Genomic DNA, 22,297 nt, shown 5'->3' with positions numbered 1-22,297 from the left:
GCTGTGTGACCTTTCTCCAACCTGTTCAGCAGAAAGAGGTTCTGAATTTGGATTCTGTACCACTGACTGTGAAACTTGAAAGTACCCGCTGACCCCTAACCCCACCCTATAATCCCTCCACGATCTCATGTTCCACGAGGAATAGTAATGGGACCACCTCTTCCAAAGTGAACATTTGGCTGGGTGGTCTTTCTCAGGGTCTGACCATGGGAATGCATATTATCAACCAAGACCCTTCAGGAACCCCCAGCGTGTTTGGTGCCATTCCTTTGCTGCACCAAGTAGTAAATCATATTCTGGGAAGAGCAGTAAGTGCTGTAGAGAAACAAGGATTCATTGTTCATAATAGGCCATTCTGCCCTTTATGAGACTAGTCAACATGTCTTTGCTTTTGTCTCCCTATAAGGCAGAAAACACTCCTGCCGATACATCACCCCATCCCAACTGTGCCCATTGAAAAGGACTTCACAGTCTTGGGTATCTTTCCTGCACCAGCCCACCTCCCCTTCTGCTCATGCCATCCTCTAATTAAAGCACTGCGGCACCCGAGAGGCCTGTTTACAGCTAATTAGATTAGGAGTGTGTTCATCTGGAAAGATATCTGTAGTTCAATAGAGAGTGTGAAGAATCACCCTCGTGGTTCCACAGCAACTAAGGGTTCTGAACCTCCCTCGCCCTTTTCCTCCTTAAAAACACCTTAGCGTCTGTCCAAGATGTCCTTAGCAGTCAGGTTCAAAATGAGCTTCCCATATCACACAGAAGACCTCAACTTAGAAAGGTTTCAACAAAAAACAAAGAGCAAATCTGAAAACACTTTCATGCTGTCTTATTTTTTTTTCTTTCAAAGGAAAAACAATCACTGCTCGAGTTGCTTTGTTGCAGAAGAAGGGGAGGTAGAGAGATCATCAAGGCCAGCAGTAGATGCTGCCCTCCTGCCTCTTCCCCATCTGCTTGAAAATTATTTCCAAAATATTAAATGCTGCACTTCACTGAACCAGAATTGCATGTCAAGTTGCGGGGAGGCGGACAGGAAGGAAGGAGAAGTGATTCTGAAATACAATTTCCCAAATGTTTATTTTGCTAGCAAAGGCTGGTGCCTGTACTATTATAAAATCTTAGCACGACCCCTGGCAAGCTGTTGTCTGTAGGGTAAGTAGGCACAGATTGAATTTCGTGCTGTCAAGGACAAAATGTATCCTTAATCTGGCTGCAGAAAATGCATATTCACCTGAGAGCAAAGCGGCTCCGATCTTTTAAGCCCCTATGCAGTTTTTTCCTCTCTGAGATGATTTTGTAAATCAGCCTAGGCTACTCTTTATTAGCCCACAGGTGACACAGGCAGTGTCTGAGTTCTCACCCTGCCTCTCGCTATCCCGCCCTGCCTCCGCTCTCTGGATTTAGCAGTGAGCATAAAGCTTCCATTAACCATAAAGGCTGATTTTCATGGTGCATAATAAAATATGGAAATTATCTCTCTGCTAACGTCATGTCAACTCCAGAAATATTAAGAGTTAGAGTACTTTTTTATTATTTTTTCTGATGAGGAAAAGCTGTTGTTTAGTAAAACTGGACAAAATTACATTTTCTGCTCCTCAGACATCTTGCAGGCTGGCAGATTAAAGATGCTAAACAATGAGGAGAGAAGCCCCAATCCTAGTTACTTCTCATTTATTCTGTCAGAAAAAGAGAGTTGTGTGCCCCATGGTGAATCCTTTTCTCCAATAGCAATCAGGCCACAAGAGACAGAATGTTCTTGTGTTCCCTTTCCCTGTTCACGGGCACAGGCCAGACGGGCTGTCATCTTGAGTCCTGATCAATTCAATGCCCTTTTCTTCTTGCTCAAGGTGAGCATCTGGGTCTCTTACCTGCCAGCAAAGTCAGGGGCTCTTGCAGGCTCATTCTTCTGAAAACATCAGTGATCTTAGCCCTCACTGCCTTCTGCAAGAATTAAAAAGACATAAACACTGGTTGTTATGAAAAACTACAAGAGGAAATTATTTTAAGCTCCATACTTCTGAAAGGCATTTATAATTACTCAGCCCACATGCCAGTTCCCCCAGCACATTAGATAGACATCTCCGCTTAGATAGTGTGAGTCAGTAAACACCTGTGCAATCCAGTGTGTTGCTAAGACCAGAGAACAATCTCTTGCCCTCTAGTTAATTATATCTACCATTTTGCTATACTCTCCCTCAAGTTCCTCAGCCATAAAATAGGTTTCATGGAAGTGACTCTTCATAGGGGGACATTTAGAATCTCAAATCAGTTGGCATGTGGGAAGAGGACAATCCTAGCATTTAAAAATAATTTTGGATAGTTGGAATTGATTGCTACATACCATTCACTCATTGGTTCCTTCAACTAGTTCCCTCCATGCCACTCCTGGGGGAATGATGAGGACAGCAGTTACCCAGCCCAGCCCTTGCCAAGGTCTGGGGGTCAAGACTGGCCTCTGTGTGATTTCCTGGAGATTTCCTGCTTAAGGTAATGACTGGAGGATTGGTCAGAGGTAGGAGCTAAACCATCATTCCTAGAGGGAAATTATGAAATACAAGGTCCAAAGATTCCAGAAGCAGAAATTGAGGACAGCATCACCAAGAATTTAAAGACTGATTGATAAAGAGCCCAAAAGTAAGTAGATCAAGAAGAACCAAAGAGTATATATACACAATGGAATATTACTCAGCCATAAAAAAGAATGAAATCATGCCATTTGCAGCAACATAGATGGACCTAGAGATTATCATACTAAGTGGAGTAAGTCAGAGAAAGACAAATATCATGATATCACTTATATGTGAAATCTAAAAAATGATATAAGTGAACTTATTTACAAAACAGAAATAGACTCACAGACATAGAAAACAAACTTACGGTTACCAAAGGGGGTGGGGGGGCATAAGTTAGGAGTTTGGGATTAACATATACGAACTACTATATGTAAAATAGATAAACAACAGGACCTACTGTATAGCACAGAGAGCTTTATTCAATATCTTATAATAACCTATAATGGAAAAGAATCTGAAAAAGAATATATATGTGTATATATGTATATATATGAATGTATGTATGTATAACTGAATCACTTTGCTGCACACCTGAAACTAGCACAGCATTGTAAATGAGCTATAATTCAATTTTTTAAAAAAGAAACACCAAAGAGGTCATGCTCTCACATTGATAACATATTAGCCAGCAAGAAGGGAGGGTAGGTCAGCACTTCTTAAAGGACTAATTATTAATTAAGCAGGGTATAGGCTCAGCTGCTGTGAAAGAAAGAATCTCCAAATTAGTGACTTAAGATGGAAATGTGCTTTTCTCTCATATAATAAGTTGTGACGAGAGTCAGAGGAGGGTACCTCACAGAGGAAGGTCAGGGCAGTCAAGAAGGTCAGCATTTAGCTAAAGCTTGACTGATGAGTAGCAAGTGATCAATAAAGACAGTGAAGGAAGAGGAAGAACTTGTGACAAGCCTGGAGGTCTGAGGGGCTGCAGGTGGTTGAGTGGTGGGAGAGACAGGGCTGGGAGAAGAGGCTGGGGCACTTGGTGGTGCCACATGGAGGATGATGTTGAATAGCGGCAGTAGCCTGTAGAGCAGCCTTTCCCAAACTCGGCCAGTCACTGCAGCCATTTAGGGCACTTCTTAAAAATAAGAAGTCTAGGGCCCCACCACAAACCTACCGAAACAGGATCCATATTTTAAAGAACCTCCCCACGAGATTCTGGGATACGCCGCTGAAGACTGACACTAACTCAAGTTGGAAGGATAGAAAGAGCGAGGTTTTGTGACAGCTTCTTGGTAGAAGGTGAAACAGAGGAGAGAAAGAAAATGAGATCATTTTTATGAGTGAGATAGTGGGTTGGAGAGCCCAGCTCAGGCCTGGTCATTAGGTGGCCCAGGAATGGCTTCCCATGTCCTCACCTCTGTAGCTTGACTGTGGACTTTGGGCTTCTTCTAGAATCTAAGCCTGGATTTTACCTCTCAAAGGAAAACTACCCCCGCTTCAGACAAATAGCAGCCCTACTGCTTCAGGAATGACTAAACCTTAGCAAAATCCAATGATGGTATCTCGAGTAGACTTTTATGATAAGCACCCTTTGTTGCTGTTTCTGGCCATTAGAGGAGTTATTTTTTCTGTTTGTGAAAGAATTTTTTTCATTGGCCCCATGAAAGATTGATTTGTGAACATGATATTTTTTAAAAATATTGACTGATTGATAGATTGATTTGGTTGCACCGGGTCTTAGTTGTGGCAGGTGGGCTCACATTTTAAACTCTTGTTTTCTCACTTTTATGAATTTGGATACAGTTCTCCAATCCTTCTGGAAATGATGATGGAAGGAATTGAATTTGTAGAAAAAGTCCAACTACACAATGCATTTTCACTGGATATGGGGCAGTTAGATAAAAGCATCCCTCCACTCATTCATTGAATAAATAAATCATGGGGTTAGAGGTTAAATAGTAAATAATAGAAAAAGGAAAAGACTAAGAGAAGCTGACAAGGTAAAAATAAAAAAAATAAAAAGAGCTATTTTCAGGCAAAATGATGAAAGATTGTTGCCTGCCATTCTGTCCTCTTTATATTTACTGGTCATATTTGCTAGAATTCTTTATTTGACTTTATCTTCACTGCTGCATAAGTTTTTGGACTGGCAGAGGGTCAAAGATGAAATGCTGTACCTTTTCCCTGAAAATCACTTATTTAGCTCAAGTCGAAGTTTAAATGTACATTGAATAGACATCATCCCTGGAGCTGAGCAGTTACTGTCACTGATCTGCTTATATGTAGTATGTGGTAGGCTGCTGAATTTAGAGGCAATTTGTTACATAGCAATAGATAACTGGCCAATTTTGTGTTTGGGGTTGGTCGGAGTGGGGGAGTTTGTTGGTCTTCCTTGTATATAATATGATGGATTTAACCTTGTGGTTTTACATATGGCATAGCCAATGCTTAAACTTTTTTTCCCTACCCCTCTTCCGCTGGCTCCCTCTCACTAACCTTACAGGACTTACACTGGATAACATTTCTTTCAAGATTCCTTCCCCAAATCTCCACATGTGGAATAGGTATCTTTTCTATTACCCTGGACTTCTTATCAATACCACTAATAGCTAACTTTTATTGAGCACTTACAATTCTAAACTTTAGGCACAGATTATCTTTTCTAATCCTCTCAACTACCCAATGATATAGGTGCTGTTATTTGTCCATTCTATAGATAAGAAACTGAGTGAGACACAGGAGTTAAAGAAAGTCTTCCAGGTTACTTAGCTGGGAAGTGTTTATTTTCTGTGCCCCTCTAGACTGTGAGCTCCACGAATAAGGCACAGTGGTCAACAGAATGCCAGTCTGGCACTTGCTGTTTTTCTCAATCTCCTTCTATCTCTCTCTCTCTGAATGTAATGAATTATAGGGCCACAGGGACCTCAACAGCAGACTCGTCTCGCTGCACATGAGTTGCTAAAGTTTACAAATCTATCTCAGAGTTACATTATGTTCTTAAAGTTGTCTATATCAAAGCATTAGCTGAGTGAACAGTGCTGCCTGGTCTAGTTAAGCCTGAGATTACAGAGGCAGAAACCCAATGATTTGTTCTCTCCTTGTTCTCCCAGAACTTCATCTGCCAGGCCCCACTGGAAGATAAACCTCCAGAGCAGCAGAGTGCACTGTTCTCTGTGGCTGCCTTTCCCCAGCATGTGTCAGGCCAGAACAGGCCCTGGGAATGTGAGTGGGGTGTGTGTGTAGGTGTCTGTGTAGGGTCCACATATCATTTCAGTACTTATCCCCAGAACATTCATTCTGCATTCTTTATAAATTATGCATGGCTTCCATAAAAGAGAAACACAGAGGAGGAAAAGTTGGAGACAACTCTAGAGATATCTGTAGGCTTCTGAACTTCTTACCCGAAGCAGTGTCTGAGAGACCGTCCCCTCAGCAGGCAATCAGGAAGCCTCATTTTCAAAAACTAGCAAACCCAGCTTAGCCAATGTTGTGATTTCCAGGAGATCTGGCAGCTTAAGGGAAAAGCAAGGACCAGGTACAATAGGGCTATCAAAAGCTGAGCTTATGAGGACCCCTGCCTGCTCCAAGCCTCTCCTTTATTAGTTCCACCAGAACCTGGGTTCAAATCCCAGCACCACTGTTTACCAGCTCTGTGACTTTGGCAAGTTATCCAAATTCCCTCTAAGTTCCCTTCTCAATAGTTTTTCTGGGCCCTGCTGCCCAATGTAAGGGATTCTTCCACCAACAGAAAATACAGAAATCCTCCGTGGACCAGAATGAGTGATGGGAGGTGCCATCTTAAAAGGGCCTTTTTCAATATCTCTAATCGGGTTGAGGCATGGTCATTTAATTTACTGCCGTTTGTATGAGACCTGGGTACTTGTTTTTTTTTTTTTTTAATTTATTTTTATTTATTTATTTTTGGCTGCGTTGGGTCTTCGTTGCTGCGCACAGGCTTTCTCTAGTTGCGGCAAGTGGGGTCTACTCTTCGTTGCGGTGCACGGCCTTCTCATTGTGGTGGTTTCTCGTGTTGCAGAGCACTGGCTCTAGGCGCGTGGGCTCAGTAGTTGTGGCACATGGGCTCAGTAGTTGTGGCTCGTGGGCTCTAGAGCACAGGCTCAGTAGTTGCTGCACACGGGCTTAGTTGCTCTGTGGCATGTGGGATCTTCCCAGACCAGGGCTTGAACCCATGTCCCCTGCATTGACAGGCAGATTCTTAACCACTGTGCCACCAGGGAAGCCATAGACCTGTGTACTTGTTCTTTTTTAAGAGGTAATATCCAGCTTCTGATACACAGTGGTTGCTCAAAAAGTGATTATACAAAAAATGGTACACACTTGCCAATTATGACATAAAACATTTTTATGTCATTGATAAAATCAGAAGAAAACTTGAAGCAATGCAGTAGTTGATTTAATACTCATTGAGTTTCTGATGCTCTTTACAAGTCTGGAAATTTTTTCTTGGTAAATATAAAGTCTTTCCACATATGCACATTTAAGGTACATTTAAGATGAGTTTCCTGAGAACATAAATGCTTAAGAGGAATAAGCAGGAGTTCATGAGGGAGATCTTAATTTGCATATTTCCTGCCTTAAATGCATGAAATATCTTGAGTATAATGTTGCTTAAATAAGGCTTTTAGTGTTTAATGTGATATGACTTAAACATTCTCTTTTTGCTAAGGTCTATAAAACCTTTAGCTGTTACTTCTCATCTTTAGCTACCAAATTTCCTAAGGAAGAACAAATATCTTGAGGCTTCCATTTGTCTGCTCAGATCTTTTCTATTATCTGGCAATAAACTTTATTCTTCTTAAAACCTGGGACAATCCACTTGGAAAGGGAGAGACTAGGTGATCCATCCTAAACATGATGCTTTACATAGTGCAGGCCTTTGGCTTGTCAAGCTGCTTCTCTCACTGTCTTTTGATCCTCCCAACAGTCTTATTGAAGTAGATAGGATATAATGAGAGACGTCAGAGCTGGAACGCTGGTAAAGCTACATTTTCCTTGATTTTGCACAGTTAACAGTAGTAAAACCTTGCCATAACACCATAAGTGAAGTCGAAAATATTTAACCAGGAAAACACAAATTTGCGTTATTTCAAGGTTAATCAAATAACCAGGATACACCTATGCAGTTTACCTTCCTGGGCCTTCTAGGGCTCAAACTATGGAATGCAAACCCACCCTGATCCCAGCTATAATTCAGCACCTGGTAGGGATGATTCCACAGATGGTGGGGGCTTCTTGAAGAGCAAAGGGTCCAGGATTCTCCCAGGTAGTTGAGACCATTTCTCCAGGTTGATCCAGAGAGATTGAGCTGGGAGAATGCTGGGGACATGGAGGCCCCACTTCTCAAGACAGGGTGGCTGTCCATTTCCTCACTGGTCCTACCCCTTTCTCAACATCTTTTCTTCCCCCACCAGGGAGATAAAATTTTTTTACCCACCACTGATTGAGAATGGGGGCTTCATGAAGTATGGAACCTACTTCCAGAGTGTCATATCCAAACCATGAAGTTTTACTGTATTTGTAGAGCCAGACATAGAAGTCAGATCTCCTAATTCCTAGAGCAGAGCCCTTTCCCCACTTTGCTGTCACACTTCAGAACTACCATCCCCGCCATTATTATTCCAGGCTGCAGAGGGTATCAGACACACCTCCCTATGTCAGCAGAGTTCTTGCCTAACAACTTCTTCTGAAAGAGAGAGCAGACCCACCCAGAATCAGAAGGCCAGTTCCAAACCCAGTTTCCCAAATCTGGGCTTGTCATTGTGCGGATGACTGAGAAAAATGTGAGAGGGTGGTGTGGGGGAGTGTTGTATCGTTCTTTTAAGTTTTAACATGTTTTTACAGGTTGCTAACTTACTTAACACAGCTCATAAATTCTGCCTGCATCTCACAAACCACTTGCTTGCTCACTATCTCGACTTACCACATCTTATGGTTGTCATCTATTCTATGTGTTTTTCTTGTCTTCTCCAGCAGAATTGAATATTCTCAAATCCTACAGCAAGCACACATTATAAGCAGAAAGGCCTATGGAAAAAAAGAAGATAAACAAACAGAGAAAACATTTGATTTATAGTGCCAGGAGGAACAAAAACTAAAAGAGAGTTCCTGCTCAAAACTCCACCACGGTAATGTGGTGGGTGCTTCTTGCTAAGGGGGAACAAAGTGCCAGTCACTGGAATTGCATGGTGCTCCGAGACTTATTGGGAGCCTCCTTCCCATGAGTTTGTTTCTGCTCCTTTGACAGGGATAAATCATAACAAATACAGATGTATTCCAAGAAGCCGTCCTTCCCAACCACCTCCCATACACTTCCAGCTCCTACTGTGCTGGAAATCACACTTGGGAGAAGAATAAGGCTGGGGACCTTGGGATTGACATGTGCAAGGGGGAGGTGATTGAGGAAAGGGGAGTGAAGGAAGCTCACAGAGCCATGGAAAAGAGTGCAAGGCACCATGGGATAACCAGTGCATGTGGAATATATTTATTATATGACTTACTTTGAGAAGTCAGCATAATAGAAGGGTTTATGCCTTGGACCCCTGAATCATAAGAACTATAAGCAAATTGTCCAGTTCAGGCCATGTCCTCATTTTCTAGGGCTGCCACAGCAAAGTACCACAAACTGGGTGACTTAAAACCAAGGAAATTTATTCTCATAGTTTTGGAAGTTGGAAGTTGGAGATCAAGATGTCAGCAAGATGGTTCCTCCTGAGGGATCTGAGAGAGAATCTGTTCCATGCCTCTTTTCTAGCTTCTCTTCTTCCTCTTCTTATAAGAACCCCTAATCATATTGGACTAGGAACCCTTCCTACTCCAACCTCATCCTCACTTAACTAATTACATCTGCAATGACCCAATTACAAATAAAGTCACATTCTGAGATGTTGATGGTTAGGCCTTTAACCCAACTTTTGGGGGAACACATCCAACTAGTAGCAGTCCAAAACTGAGAAATACAAATTTTATTTTATTTCTTTTGAGTACTCATTCTCTATATGATAGTAGGAACTATCACACACTCTGAAGTAGGAAGAATGAGTAGATTCCATTATATATTATATACATATAAATAAAACAAAGTGTTAATAGTGGTTATCTCATAATAGTTATCTCTTAAGGAGAGGTGATGGGGGACTTTCATTTCCACATTGTATATTACTATAATGTTTGAATTTTTATAAGAAGCATGTACTACTTTGTAATCAGAAAAAAACAAGATACATTTTTGAATGGTTAAGGAGAGAGAAATGTGGCTTTTTCTTCCCTCACAGCCTCCATATTCAGAGTCTCCCTAGGAGACAAGGTAAGGATGATCATGGGTGAGAAAGTGAGCAGGGGGCAGGACCATAGGCCATTTGAAAAGTCATATTCAGTGCTACAATTGCTTTGATGTGATTTGTCTTAGGCATTATCTTTCATTTCTTTTTCATTTTAAAATAAGATTGAAGGTGGACTTAAAGCTTTCATGTTCATCCAAAGGGGGCATGGGTTTTCAAGGTTGAGAAACGCAGAGCACATGGAGGAGATGACATTATTTCCTGAAATAAACTGCTTCCTGCAGCCAGGCACTGAGGTTTCCTGTCAGCCAAGGCAAAAAGGGATCATTGGCTTTCTGAGATTTTATCCAAACTGGGATTCCCAAGTAAAATTCAGGACACCCACTTAAATTTGAATTTAGATACACAACAAATAATTTTTTAAGTATAAGTATGTTCCAAATATTGCCCAGGACATACTAATACTAAAAATTATTCCCTGTTTAATTTCAATTCAACTTTTTGCATATTCCTTTTTTTAAATTGTGGTAAAATACACACAACATGAAATTTGCTATCTTACCATTTTTAAACATACAGTTCAGTCGTGTTAAGTATATTCATACTGTTATACAACCAACATCCAGAACTTTTCATCTTGCAAAACTGAAACTCTATACCCATTAAATAGCAACTCCCCATTTCGTCTCCCCCCAGTCCCTGTCAACTACCATTCTACTTAATGTCTCTGTGAATTTGACTACTCTTGATAGCTCATACAAATAGAATCATGCAGTATTTGTCTTTTTGTGACTGGCTTCTTTCACTAAGCATAATTTCCTCAAGGTTCATCCATGTTGTAGCATGTGTCAGAATTTCCATCTTTTTTAAGACTGAGTAGTATTCTGCCGAAAATATATACCACATTTTGTTCATAGAAACTCAAATTTAACTGAGCATCTGTATTTTTATTTGCTAAATCTGGCAACCCTATTCTGAACACATCAATCTAGATAAGCTTTTTCTAGGAATTAGACCAGAGGGGAGGAGGAAAAATCAGGAGACACAGCTGGCAACATTTTTCTTCTGTGATTTTGCACAAGTCATAGAATGTGGTTCAAAGGAATTCTAATTTTGTCAACGCTCTATGTCAGGAGTTCTTGAGTAGGAGTCTATGCAAGAGTCGCAGGAGTTCTGTGAACCCCTTGAAATCATAGGCCATGCTGAGTATATGTGCATCTTCATGAAGAAAGGAACCACAATTAGATTTTTCAAAGGTGTCTGAGGACCCCCCACCCACCCAAGGAGGTCAGGAGGCACCATCCTAATGCCTGAAAGCATAGCTTTGAACCCAGGGAAGGCATATTTGCTGGAGGCTTGGGTATTATTACTTTCCTACAGTCAATTTTCTGATTATCTAGCCTTAGAAATGGAGAAAATCTCAGAAATTAAAGAGTGGAAAGTTTACTTGTCTACTGAAGCACCTCTCTCAGATGAGGGATTAATATGAGCTGCCATGAGTTCTACATTTTTCCCAGGAGCTGAATGGAAGCCAGTTCATGAATGATGCTGATCTTTGTGAATTTTCTGATGATGGTTAACCTTAAGAGGTATATACTTTAAATGCAAAGGCCCTTAAAGAAAGAGATTAAGAAAGAGAGTGAGAGAGAGGCAGACAGACCACAGTGCCTGAGCAATAGATAATCTTACTCCTTATAGAAAACAAGTGATCATTTTGATAATTATTACTTTATTTTTCCTTTAGAAATCCTTCATCAATTTACCAACAGCTCTTACCAATGAGCTTGACTGGCCCCAACTCTCTGGCACTACTGGATTTCTGGACTCCACTAGCGGGTATGTGTGTTTGCACACCCTCAAACATTTCAATATGTCTATGTAAGGAAACAACAGGAGATGAGATTTGTCTCCAAGATGTTGAAATGAGAATTATTAGAAATTGCTTCTGGAACATGAGTGACATACAACAAACCCACCACTGACATAGAGTCTACTGTGTGGTGGGGCATTATGCAAATTAGACTTTACCCCTGCTGGCAAGGAGGGGGTATTCCTGCTCAGGGGCTCTAGAGTTGACCTCCGATGAAAAATACTCAAGCACGTCACTGAGTTTTTCTGCCTCAAGAGACAAATAAGTTTACTTGCTTTTTTTTTTTTTTTTTTTTTTTTCCGGTACGCGGGCCTCTCACCACTGTGGCCTCTCCCGTTGTGGAGCACAGGCTCCGGACGCTCAGGCTCAGCGGCCATGGCTCACGGGCCTAGCCCCTCCGGGATCCTCCCCGACCCGGGCACGAACCCGTGTCCCCTGCATCGGCAGGTGGACTCTCAACCACTGCGCCACCAGGGAAGCCCTTACTTGCTTATTTACTCTCCTATATTAACATTTTAAAAGGCAGCAGGCAGTTCTATTTTTAGTTTTTTAAGGAACCTCCATACTGTTCTCCATAGTGGCTATGTCAATTTACATTCCCACCAAGAGTGCATGAGGGTTCTCTTTTCTCCACACCCTCTCCAGCATTTATTGTTTGTAGATTTTTTGATGATGGACATTCTGGTGTGAGATGATATCACATTGTAGTTTTGATTTGCATTTCTCTAATGATGAATGATGTTGAGCATTCTTTCATGTGTTTGTTGGCAATTTGTATATCTTCTTTGGAGAATGTCTATTTAGGTCTTCTGCCCATTTTTGGATTGGGTTGTTTCTTTTTTTGATATTGAGCTGCATGAGCTGTTAAAAAAAAAAAAGGCAACAGGCAAGTCTCAAGGTCCTAGAATCATTCTGGTTTTAATGCTCTGGAGTTGACAGTAGAGAAGATGCATGGCGAGTCTGAGTGACACACAAACCCAGTGCGCCGTGTGTGATTGGGTGTTGTCTCGGGGCCTGGGGACAGCCAATTAGAGTTTGAGCACCCCATTTTTTAATTTAATAGAGGACATCGCATATCCTGAATAATTTATTCTTATCTTTACTCACTCATTTTAAAAATACTTATTAAATACTTACTACCTAATAAGGCACAGATGCTGTAGCTATTTCAAAGATAAATAAGGCTCATCCTGCCTCTGCAGTCAACTATAATCAAGGAGGGCAGATGAGAGAAATGTGCAAACAATGTTAATATGAGTTAGATGTGCCAAAAGACAACTGTCAACACAGAGCTACAGGGGTCTATAAAGGAAGAAGAATTCATGGAAATGGTCAACAGCCACCTCCTTTTGGGGTGTTTGGCAAGGGGCTCAAACCTGAAAGGATTTAGGAGATGGGGACAATGAAAAAGGTAGAGAAAAAGTTAGAAAAGATAACCAAACTTCAGGAAATGGCGCTCATATTTATGTAGAAATCATAATTTCCCTTATATTCGTGAATATAAGGGAAAGTAAAAGAAATGCGTTTTCAAGTTTAGGTGTAGATTTTCAAGTTTAATCATGTAAAACAAATTAGGTCAGTCCTTGTCATTAGTGTAACAATACTTACAGTATGATTAATAGAGATAGTAGGAAGTAACCTTCATAGGCATTCCCTACATACCAAGCACTATACTGAGTGTTATTTAGAGGTTTTCTCATTTCATCTCTTTGTGAGGTGGGTGGTATTATTTTATGCATTTCAAAGTTGAGGAATCTAAGGGCTAAGTAGATAGGCTAAGAAACTTGACCAAGGCCACAGGTGAATAAGAAGTGGTAAGATCCACCATCATGGAACCTTGTGAATAATGGAACCAGAGAATAATTTGGTGAGCCAAGGCACTCCTAGCTCACAACTTCCAACTTTTATGTGCTGTTTTTATTCTACCTGTGGGAACGCGACCCCCTTTAGCCATTGTCCCTTTGTTTGAGAGTGTAGCTCTAGGATGAGGAAATGACCAAGAATCAAAGATGCCCTCCCCACGTGAAGAGGTGGCATGCATTATTTCAGACGTTGATCATGTGCCCATTGTCCCTTCCTAGGGCCCCCATACTCCCAGTGGTCTGGGGCCCCTGACAAAGACCAAAGGTGGTCTTTGTCACTTGGAACACGTCCAGAGATAGCCTGCCTAAAGCAGCATTCAGGACAACAGTCTCGTTTATCTCCCCACTGTCAACATCAAAATTGAGAAAATATTATTTAAGTACCCGCCACGCAATCCAGCTATCTGTGTATAAAAGTACTTGGAAATTTCTCTAAATCCAGGCTTTTATGACAGACAAAAAGAATTAGTTATGAATGAGAAATGGACACAGTTTACCATACTTTTAATGGAAGCTTAAATTTACATATGAACCCCACCTTTTGACCTAAAGCCTCATGAAGTTGCCATTGAAGAAATACTAGTCTGATGTTTAAAATTAATTGTTACTAGTTTAAACCTTCACTGGAGACACTCAAAGAATGAAAGGGGAATCCATTCCCATGTGCAGCTAAAATGATGAAAACTTGTTTCCTTATCTTTTTCCACTTACAGCTCATACCCACCAATAGTTGCCCCACATGTCCTAAACCTAATTTTCCTAAAACCTCTACCCAAACTTAGCGCCTGCTCCCAAGCAGACTCTGTTCAGTTGTTTTCAGTTTTTGTTGGGCGGTGGCAGCAGGAGCCAGTGTCCCTCTTTCTTTTCTGCCTCTATTCTGTCCTCAGACCAGGGGGTTCCTTCTTTGTCAATGTGAAATCCTGCTAGCTCGCCAATCCTATTGCAGTTTCCACCCATCATCCTATCAGAGACCAGCAGGCAGACAGGTCTTCCTTAGGAGAAAGGCAGCGGGGGGGAAAAGGGGGGGGAAAGGGAGGGGAAAAGTTGTAAGTCATCAGACACAAATGGTTTATAATTCTTACGAGGGCTATGCAGAGAGATTCTGACCACACATCACGAAGGAGGGAACCATCTAGGTGCAGCTTATGTGAAAATCATCTCTATCGTGAGCTACACTATGCTGACATAGCACCTTCTTGTATTAGTCTCTGTACTGCTATTTACAAAACAGTCTGCTCGTGCAACTTGCTCAGTGTTGACTCTAAGCATTATCCTTACTAGCTGTATTTCTAAGGAGATACACACCTCAGCTGGTTGGCCACCTGCCCTGCAGGGGTTTTTTTCTCTATGCTTTTGTGGGCCCAAGTTATCTAGTTATCTCTCTCTTAGTGCTCTTTTGCCACCTGTTTCTGTGTACTGTGCCTGTGTTCTCTGCTGTTTAGCTGGAATGGAGAAGAATATATTTAACTCCTTTTGATAGAAAAGGAAATTCTTTGTCTGGAATCAGAGTTGCAGTGGATCCCCCATTAAGCAAAAACACAGCAGCATGACAGTCCCTGTGTGTCACCATCCAGTATGTCCCTTGTAGCAGTAGCTCCTATTAAACTCTCATGTACTCTCATGTAAATTATACCTGCAGATAACCTGTGCTAGGCCAGTCTCCTTAAAAGAACAAAGAGCTATCAAGTGTGTAACAATTACTAAAGAGAGATTGGCATAGAATGGGGGTCCTCTTCTGGTGGAATAAGGAGAATAAATAGAACATTGACCTAGAGGCAGTGTTTGTGACAGATGTGGCAGCTGCCATAGGCATTTTGAGCAAATGTCCCTTTGAGTCCAAATGCTTATCAACATGGGATAGAATTTATGGATTTCTCTGTTCAGCTGGATCTCTAGAAAGTGCCTCCTATCATCTGTGATCAGCCTCATGCTTTGTGTATTAACAATGTTCTTTGGAAATGTACCTTTGAAAGCGAAAGTTTGGAAGAGAAGATGGTTGCTTTCCTTTCCTTCTTCCATTATGCCCTCCACCCCCTCAAAATTTAGTATCTCCTATATGAGATGAATATAACTCTAATTGAAATTACATGCATGTATTAAAAGACAAACATAACCGCTTAGTTTCACAAATCTTCACATCCTTCAGTTGAGTCAACATTAATGAAATCTGTTCTCTTGACTCTCAGCCTTCAGAAAATTCAAAAAGTTATATCCCTTAAAACCATGTGCTTTCTGAAAGAAATTGAGTAGTTCAAAGGCAAAAACAAAAAGCCCTCTATGAGGTTGGCAGCTTGGGGGCTGGGACGTTGACAATAGGGAGAACTCTAACAATAAGTGAGAAGAAAAAAGTTTTTTGTTTTTTGTTTTTTGTTTTTTTGCGGTACGCGGGCCTCTCACCGCTGCGGCCTCTTCCGTTGCGGAGCACAGGCTCTGGACGCGCAGGCCCAGCGACCACGGCTCACGGGCCCAGCCGCTCCGCGGCACACGGGATCCCCCCGGACCGGGGCACGAACCCGGGTCCCCCGCATCGGCAGGCGGACTCCCAACCACTGCGCCACCAGGGAAGCCCAGAAAAAAGTATTTTTTAAAGATTAAAAATAGTTATTTGTGTTCAGATCACTTTCAAAAGCAATTAATGTAACAGGAAAATCCTATTTAGGTTAAAGAAGCCAAGGCCCAGTAACTCATGTAGAAGGATAAAAAACAATACCAAAACTTCAGGAAGGAAGAACTTCTTGCTTAAAAGCAATACATAGGGCTTCCCTGGTGGTGCAGTGGTTGAGAGTCCTCCTGCCGATGCAGGGGACACGGGTTCGTGCCCTGGTCCAGGAAGATCCCGCACGCGGTGGAGTGGCTGGGCCTGTGAGCCAGGGCCGCTGAGCCTGCGGGTCCGGAGCCTGTGCTCCACAACGGGAGAGGCTACAACAGTGACAGGCCTGCGTACCGCAAAAAAAAAAAAAAAAAAGCAATACATAAATAGATAAGGGAGATTAAGAGGTACAGACTTCCAGCTGCAAAATAAATGAGTCTCAGGAATGAAGTGTACAGTGTGGGCAATATAGTCAATAACTATGTAATATCTTTGTATGGTGATAGATGGTAACTAGACTTATCATGGTGATCATTTTGAAATGCATAAAAATATCGAATCACTATGTTGTGTATCAGGAACTAACAGAGTGTTATAGATCAATTATACTTCAAAAACAAACAAACTCATGGAAAAAGATCAGATTTGTGGTTACCAGAGGGTAGGGGGAGGGGGAATTGGATGAAGACAATCAAAATGTACAAAGGTACAAACTTACAGTTATAAGATAAATGAGTACTAGGGATGTAATGTACGAAATGATAAAATAATTAACACTACTACACATTATATATAACAGTTGTTAACAGAATAAACCCTAAGAATTCTCATCACAAGGAAAATAATTTTTTTATGCTGTATCTATAAGAGATGATGGCTGTTCATTGAACTTCTTATGATAATCATTTCATGATGGATGTAAGTCAAATCAATAAGCAGTACACCTTAAACTTATATGGTGATGTGTGTCAGTTATATCTCAATGAAACTGGAAGAACAAAATGCAACATCTAAAATTCCAGAGCACTGTGAGTCCATGTGGTAGAGTAGGAAGAAGTCTGTGTTTACAGGTGAAAGGGTTCTGGTCTGTGTGGCTGTTAGGTGGAACATTTAGCATCCCTGGACTTCATTTATATGATCAAGTGGAGTTGCACCTGCCGATCTCCGACGTTCTCTCCGATATTCAAGTTTGGTTGTTGTAAGGTAACATGATATTCAAGTCCACATCCTACTTTATGCTGCTGCTTGATTTAGAAGCATTAGGGGAAACTGCTGGAGAGAGATGCTGCTGCTTCTCTCCACCAAATATGCTTTCTCCAACCCTTAACTAGCCGTACCTTGAGAAAAGATATGACTAAGTTTATGGGTCAGAGCCTGAAATGTTCTAGGAACCATGTTTCTCTAGGGCCAGGGATACTGTGCAATAGAGGTCAAGCTCATACATAGTAAGCCCTGCATGAGGTGTTTGACCAGCTTATTAGTTAAAGCGGTTCTCCATTATAATCCTTTACGCGTACTATTTCTTCCAAGCGACCCCCAGAGAGGGAAACAGGTGACTCCAAATCCTTAACAGAAATAACCACCTGAACCCAACGCCTCTAACCAGAGAATTTATGGTTATCCAAATCCCCTTCTGAAAGTGAGGCCAGGAGTCGGTCCAGTCAGTGGAGTTCTGCCTGCTGGGGCTAAATGATAGAGAAGTTCTTCAAAGCTGGGAGGAAGAGCAGGGCAACAGACACAACTTAAAAAAAAATAAAGTAAGCCTGCAGTTAGCCTTAAAAAGTCACGAAAGCCAAAAGAACCAAAAACAATGACCAAAGTTACCATATCAAGCTAGAGAGTTAGAGTGAGACCAGTGGGTCAACATAAGTGGGTGCAAACTAGATGGAATTTTCTAGAGTAACTGTTGCTCCCTCTGCTTCTGACTTAAATTTGCTATTTGGGGCCAGAAACAGAGCAAATGCTTAGAAAGAAATAGATAAAGCCATTGTTATAAGTGGCACAGTAATGCTATTCAAGGACATTTAAACACACATCTTTGATGAGAGGTGTCCTAGAATCTAAGTGTTAAAGGTTATCTATTCTCTCCAACCCAATAGACATTATATGAGAGAACAGTTTTGAAAAGCAGTGTATAACTCCAAACCAAGTCACTTGGGGCATTAAAAACATAAAATTGGAGAGAAGGGATTTGCAGCTAACATTTGCTAACCTAATTTCCTGCTTAAAAAACAAAAGACATGTAAGTATGAAGCACTAATAGGCTTAATAACCTTATTAAAACCATTATTCAAAAATTACATGTGATATAATTGCAAATGATTAGCCATCTTATAATTATACTTTGCAAAACAAATAATTAGCCAAAGAGTTGGTCATTTTGAGGTTGGGTGAGGCTGATTGGAGTGAGAGATAGTCTACATCAGTGATTCTCCAAGTGTGGTCCATGGACCCCTGGGGGCGGGTCTCTAAGACTTTTTCAGGGGGCCCACAGGATAAAACTATTTCACAACAATGCTAAAACAGCAGTTGCCTTTTGCACTGTGTAGCCCTTTGAACTGATGGTGAAAAAGTAATGGTGGGTAAAAAACTGCTTACATCTGAGCATGAATCAAAGCAGTAGCACCAAACTATATTAGTAGTCACTGTGGTCTTCACCTCCACACCACCTGGATTAAAAAAGAGGGGAGGGCTTCCCTGGTGGCGCAATGGTTGGGAGTCTGCCTGCCAATGCAGGGGACACGGGTTCATGCCCCGGTCCAGGAAGATCCCACATGCCGTGGAGCGGCTGGGCCTGTGAGCCATGGCCGCTGAGCCTGCGCATCCGGAGCCTGTGCTCTGCAACGGGAGAGGCCACAACAGTGAGAGGCCCGCGTACCGCAAAAAAAAAAAAAAAAAAAAAAAAAAAAAGAATACTCGTTTCCCCACACCTTTGTCAATACCGGATATTGACAAATATCTTCTTAATTTTTTTCCCATCTAACAAAAAATATTTTATTGCTCTTCTAATATGTAATCCCTTGATTACTAGTGAGTTTGAGCATTTTTCATAGGTATTGAACCTCAGCTTTGTCTTATCTAGTTACCCCCGTTCATGCTTCAACAACCACCAGTCAGGGGTCAGTTCCTTTTGACGGCCTCTCCATACTAACCCCCGTCTGACTATATGATTCTCTCCTGTGCTCCTATTTTGCCCCTTCAATACCAATGTCATCTCACTTGTCATAACTGTTTACTCACTGTCTCCCCACTCCACCCACCCCATACCAGACTCTGGGCATCTCGAGTGCCAGAATTTGGCTTGACTTCGCTCTGTAGCCCTAGCCCCTGGCACAGAGTATGGCACCATAGTAGGTACTCAATAAAAGAATCACTAAGTTTATAATGACATCACTTTATATTTGCAGAGTGTGGTACGATCTACAAACATCCTTCCCTTGCATTTACTCAGATTGCCTAAATCAAATCAGATTTGCAGGAATTAACATTTCAGGGAAAACACCAGGAACACGGGAGGAGGAGTGTAAACAGCATGAATTTGATCACCAGCTGCATAACGGGACGCCTATAAAAATAAATCAGTGTAACTTAAGCCCTTGGACTTCTAAGTGGGTTCGATAATAAATGTTCTACAAGAAATTAGCAAAATTCATCACAATATTAAGATAACTGCACAGTCAACAAATTGGAGAAAATAAGTTTAAAGTAAAATTATCAATTCAGTAGTCAGGTAGAAAGGGTAAAACAAAGGAGAGATCTGCTATTTGGTCAATAATAGATAAATTAAGCATTGATGTGAATTTTTGTCCAGAATGATATAATCTTACAGCAATCTAGATTGATCAAAGTAAATGTACAACCTCCAAATTTTTCTAGTAGAATTCTTGTAACCAACTGAACTTGAGATTTTAGGCCATCTCATAAAGCTCAAATATAGATCACAGAGGATAGTTCATTAATATTCTTCAGAAACTGTTTCTGTGAAATGCTAGTTCCACAAGATGTTAAAAGGGATTATGCACACTTTTAAAAAAGATTTCTAGGTCAAATAAATTTTGGAAATGCTGGTTTAAATAAAGGGAAACAGGTTTATTCAGTGTAAGGCTTATCAGAGCCTTCAATAAGCCCCAAAAGTTTTGTATATAGCTCCAAGGTATAATATGAAACATTTCTTAAACTAATCTGACCACAGAACCATGTAGAATGTGTGTCTGTTTTATGAGAAAAATATGTCTCAAGAAACTAGTGTTGCACAGAGCATCCTTGGAGAAATACTGTTGAGATTACTAAAACAATCTTCTTCTATGCCACAAATGATCTTTGCAGATTTATAAGCATCCACAGGCTTAAATCCCTCAGTTTTATCACAGTTTAAAGTTTACCCTGATACAGTGGCCTAGAATCAAATCTGAGGCTGGCAAAAGCCAGGATGGAGAGAGTTATGATGCCACAAGCTCAGAGAAGGGAGAGGAAGGAATCTTAGTGGAAAGTTAACAGGTAAGAAGCCTTGTGTGAGTATAGCAGCTTATGAATTATTGAACACGATGCCCCTGAAGTCTATTTCCCTCTACTATTTTGCTGCTCCAAATTCAAAAATCTATCATGCTGTCTTGCTAATCTTTTCATGTCTGAACTCCTGGGACCTCCTCTGCAGTCATCCTTACCCTGAAAGCCCCCCTGCATAATTAGCCCATTGCCAGGCTCTTTGAATACACAATGAGTCATATTCTGCATGTTTATCTCTCTCTGAGGCTGAAATCTTGGCTCTCCTGTGATGCAGTGAATTAGGGGTTACACAGGGCTCTGGGATGTGGCTAGTATCAAAGAGCTAGAAGGAATTTTAAAAGTTCTTTAATCCATCTCCCTGGCCCCATGCTGGCCTGACCTCCATCTACATCGGAAAGAAAATTATCCACCCTTGTCTTAAAACTTCCTAGCAGTAGAGGTCCCTGAATAAAGCCTGTCTAGTCTCTAAATTATTCAACTTTATCCCAATCCACTCCCCTGTCCAAACCCTTCACATCAAATGTTACCATTTATCTCTCACTCACCTTCCAAGCCCCAGCCTTTTTTGTGTGACTTATTCCCATTCAGCTTCACAGGGTCTCAGAATTTATACCCAAACTAGCTGTGCTGCTAAAGAGAGTCAGAAATAGACTCAGAAACAGGACCTGATACATCACTGTTGCTTGAATAATATTTCACTCGGTTTATCCCAAAAAACCTCTGATATGCTAAGCCCTTTGGGAAACTGTTGTGTTGCCTCTCTCCAAGTGGGTTCTGCTTGGAATCAACATAGGAGGTGATAATTTTTTCAATTTTAAAACAACCCTTTTAATTTGTCTGCATTATTCTTGAGGCTTGTTCTTAATTTTACTCTCTCTTTTGTTTTTCTTTCAGCCATAGCGAAATGAGGTGTGTGTGTGGGGTCATTAGAAGGCTCTCAGAGAAAGTGGTTTTTGTGTTACCTGAGACCATGTTGGGGAAAGCAACTAGTAGACATTCTGAGATTTATCTGTTTTGAATTTTGGTATTAGAAATCAAAATATGGGGCCTCCCTGGTGGCGCGGTGGTTGAGAGTCCGCCTGCCGATGCAGGGGATGCGGGTTCGTGCCCCGGTCTGGGGGGATCCCATGTGCCGCGGAGCGGCTGGGCCCGTGAGCCGTGGCCGCTGGGCCTGCGCGTCCGGAGCCTGTGCTCCGCAACGGGAGAGGCCACGACAGTGAGAGGCCCGCATGCCGCGAAAAAAAAAAAAAAAAAAAAAAAGAAATCAAAATATGACTAGTGTGTCCTCAGTGAAAGGGCTATACTTCCCAGGCCCTACAATAGATGGAGCTGATAAAACTGGGAATTTAATATGGTGAACCTCCAAGCCTACTCTCAATGCTGAGGGCACCCCTACCTTAGACACTGGGGAATGTGTGAGGAAGAGAACTTTCAAACACTCCTTCTCTGCACCCCTCAAATTACAGGACTGAAGCTATTACCTCTTCTACTAACCCGTTGGACTGGGTTTTGATGCACAACAGAGGAAAAAGAGAAATAAAGATCATACAGGAAACTGGAGTCCAAGTAGGGAGAGGGGAGTGAGAAGAGGGGAATTTGAAACCAGAATGGTGATCACCGTTAACCTTACTATGCAGGGTATCCTCAGTTTAGCCTATTAA

General features: G+C 41.5%; 1 protein-coding gene across 2 annotated transcripts in view; it reads left to right on the top strand.

Annotated features, from left to right (window-relative positions):
- AOAH (acyloxyacyl hydrolase) overlaps positions 1 to 22,297 on the top strand; it is a 180,101-nt gene that overhangs the window by 95,619 nt on the left and 62,185 nt on the right. For both annotated transcript variants that reach the window (XM_082632566.1, XM_082632567.1), the window contains exon 12: positions 11,553 to 11,644. In XM_082632566.1, coding sequence (XP_082488692.1) covers positions 11,553 to 11,644 — 92 coding nt within the window. The remainder of the gene's footprint in view (positions 1 to 11,552; positions 11,645 to 22,297) is intronic.

This window comes from Mesoplodon mirus, assembly GCF_964341445.2.
Source record: "Mesoplodon mirus genome assembly, chromosome: 9".
Taxonomy (NCBI): Eukaryota; Metazoa; Chordata; class Mammalia; order Artiodactyla; family Ziphiidae; genus Mesoplodon; species Mesoplodon mirus.
Note: the sequence above shows the minus strand (reverse complement) of the source record. Positions and strands in the feature narration are given on the sequence as shown.